General features: G+C 62.7%; 1 protein-coding gene across 1 annotated transcript; it reads left to right on the top strand.

The window, feature by feature from the left end:
• The first annotated feature begins 5 nt into the window (after nt 1–5).
• Nucleotides 6–2,437, top strand: LOC110391324 (rhodopsin kinase-like). Its single transcript, XM_021383148.1, has 3 exons — nt 6–200; nt 1,150–1,351; nt 2,142–2,437. The coding sequence occupies exons 1-3, from the start codon at nt 6–8 to the stop codon at nt 2,435–2,437; spliced, it is 693 nt and encodes a 230-aa protein (XP_021238823.1).

The following is a 2,437-nucleotide window of genomic DNA, read 5'->3' as shown; positions in this document are numbered from 1 at the left end:
GAACTATGGGGTGTAGCTATGGGGTGCAGCTATGGGGTGAGTGCAATGGGGCACGCTATGGGGCTGTGCCCCCAGGCTTCATGGCGCCCGAGGTGCTGCGGGACGAGGAGTACGACATGGCCGTGGATTACTTCACGCTGGGAGTGACGCTGTACGAGATGCTGGACGCCAAGGGCCCCTTCCGCCGCCGTGGGGAGAAGGTGTGGGGCGGGGAGGCACCGCGTCACCCGTGTCACCTATGGGTCCTTATGGGTCACCCCGTGTCCCCGTGGACCCCTATGGGTCACCCAGTGTCCCCATGGGGCACCTCATGTCTCTGTGGGTCACCCCACGTCCCCACGATGTCCCCACGTCCCCACGTTGTCCCCAGGGTGTCCCTATGTCCCCATATCCCCCCAGGGTCCCCATGTCCCCATGGTGTCCCCATGTGCCCACATCCCCACATCCCCACGTTGTCCCCATGGTGTCCCCATGTCCCCACATTGTCCCCATGGTGTCCCTATGTCCCCATATCCCCCCAGGGTCCCCATGTCCCCATGGTGTCCCCATGTGCCTACATCCCCACGTCCCCATGGTGTCCCCACATCCTCACGGTGTCCCCATGTCCCCCACAATGTCCCCATGTCCCCACATTGTCCCCATGGTGTCCCTATGTCCCCATGGTGTCCCTATGTCCCCATGTCCCCCCAGGGTCCCCATGTCCCCATGGTGTCCCCATGTGCCCACATCCCCATGTCCCCATGGTGTCCCCACATCCCCACATCCCCATGTCCCTATGGTGTCCCCACATCCCCACAGTGTCCCTATGTCCCCCACAATGTCCCCACGTCCCCACGTTGTTCCCATGGTGTCCCTATGTCCCCAGGGTCCCTACCTCCCCATGGTGTCCCCACGTGCCCACCTCCCCATGGTGTTCCCATGTCCCCACGTTGTCCCCATGGTGTCCCTATGTCCCCATGTCCCCCCAGGGTCCCCATGTCCCCATGTGCCCACATCCCCATGGTGTCCCCATGGTGTCCCCATGGTGTCCCCACGGTGTCCCCACGTCCCCACAGTGTTCCCATGTCCCCACGTTGTCCCCATGGTGTCCCTATGTCCCCGCGGTGTCCCCACATCCCAACACCCCCGGGTGCCCCCGCTGCCCCCCAGGTGGAGAACAAGGAGGTGACGCGGCGCACGCTGCACGACGCGGTGTCGTACTCGGAGCGCTTCAGCGCGGCGGCGCAGGCGCTGTGCGAGGGGCTGCTGGCCAAGGACCCCCAGGCGCGGCTCGGCTTCCGCGACGGAACCTGCGCGCAGCTCCGGGCACACGCGCTGTTCTCCACTGTGCACTGGGGGCGACTGGAGGCGGGTAATGGGACCAGTATGGCGTGGTAACTGGGACCAGTATGGGGTGGTAACTGGGAGCAAGATGGGCTGGGACTGGGGCCCGTACGAGGTGATAACTGGAAGCAGGAGGGGGTGGTAACGGGGACCAGTAAGGGGTGGTAACTGGGAGTAGGATGGGGTGGGACTGGGACCAGTACGAGGTGGTAATTGGGACTGAGAGCGGGATGGCGTGGGACTGGGAGCAGTACTGTGTGGTAACTGGGACCAGTATGGGGTGGGACTGGGAGGTGGGTAACTGGGACCAGTATGGGATTTGGGTGTTCCAAGAATAGGATTCCCAACGGGATTTGGGTCCTCCAGATTTGGGTCCTCCAATGATAGGATTCCCAATGGGATTTGGGTCCTCCAGTTTTGGGTCCTCCAATGATGGGATTCCCAATGGGATTTGGGTCCTCCAGATTTGGGTCCTCCAACAATGGGATTCCCAATGGGATTTGGGTCCTCCAGATTTGGGTCCTCCAATGATAGGATTCCCAATGGGATTTGGGTCCTCCAGTTTTGGGTCCTCCAATGATGGGATTGCCAATGGGATTTGGGTCCTCCAGATTTGGGTCCTCCAGTGATAGGATTCCCAGTGGGATTTGGGTCCTCCAGATTTGGGTCCTCCAACAATGGGATTCCCAGTGGGTCCTCCAGCAATGGGCTTTGGTTCCTCCAACCCCGGGATTCCCAATAGGATCCAGGTCCTCCACATTCATCATTCCCATCGACTTCTCCCTCTTCGTGATTTTTTTCTCCCCACCCCCCCTCAGGCCTGGTCCCCCCCCCCTTTGTGCCGGACCCCCGCCGGGTGTACGCCAAGGACCTGGGGGAGGTGGGGGCCTTTTCGACGGTGCGCGGCGTGGAGCTGGACGGGGGGGACGTGGCGCTGTGCGACGCTTTCGCTTCGGGGACGGTGCCCATCCCGTGGCAGGAGGAGCTGATCGAGACGGGGTTGTTCGAGGAGCTCAACGTCTGGGGGGGTCCCGGGCAGCTGCCCCCCGATTTGGATCCCAACGCTGCCCCCAGCGGGGGGGGGACGCGGTCGGCTACTTGTGGGGTGCTGTGA

Source organism: Numida meleagris, unplaced genomic scaffold (assembly GCF_002078875.1).
Source record: "Numida meleagris isolate 19003 breed g44 Domestic line unplaced genomic scaffold, NumMel1.0 unplaced_Scaffold350, whole genome shotgun sequence".
NCBI classification, from domain to species: domain Eukaryota; kingdom Metazoa; phylum Chordata; class Aves; order Galliformes; family Numididae; genus Numida; species Numida meleagris.
This window is presented reverse-complemented; position numbering and strand designations above follow the sequence as displayed.

Coding starts and splice junctions, on each gene's coding strand:
- LOC110391324 (XM_021383148.1), top strand. CDS start 6: ATGGGGTGTAGCTATGGGGTGCAGCTATGGGGTGAGTGCAATGGGGCA. Junction 201..1,149: donor TCCGCCGCCGTGGGGAGAAG/GTGTGGGGCGGG, acceptor GCTGCCCCCCAG/GTGGAGAACAAGGAGGTGAC. Junction 1,352..2,141: donor CTGGGGGCGACTGGAGGCGG/GTAATGGGACCA, acceptor ACCCCCCCTCAG/GCCTGGTCCCCCCCCCCTTT.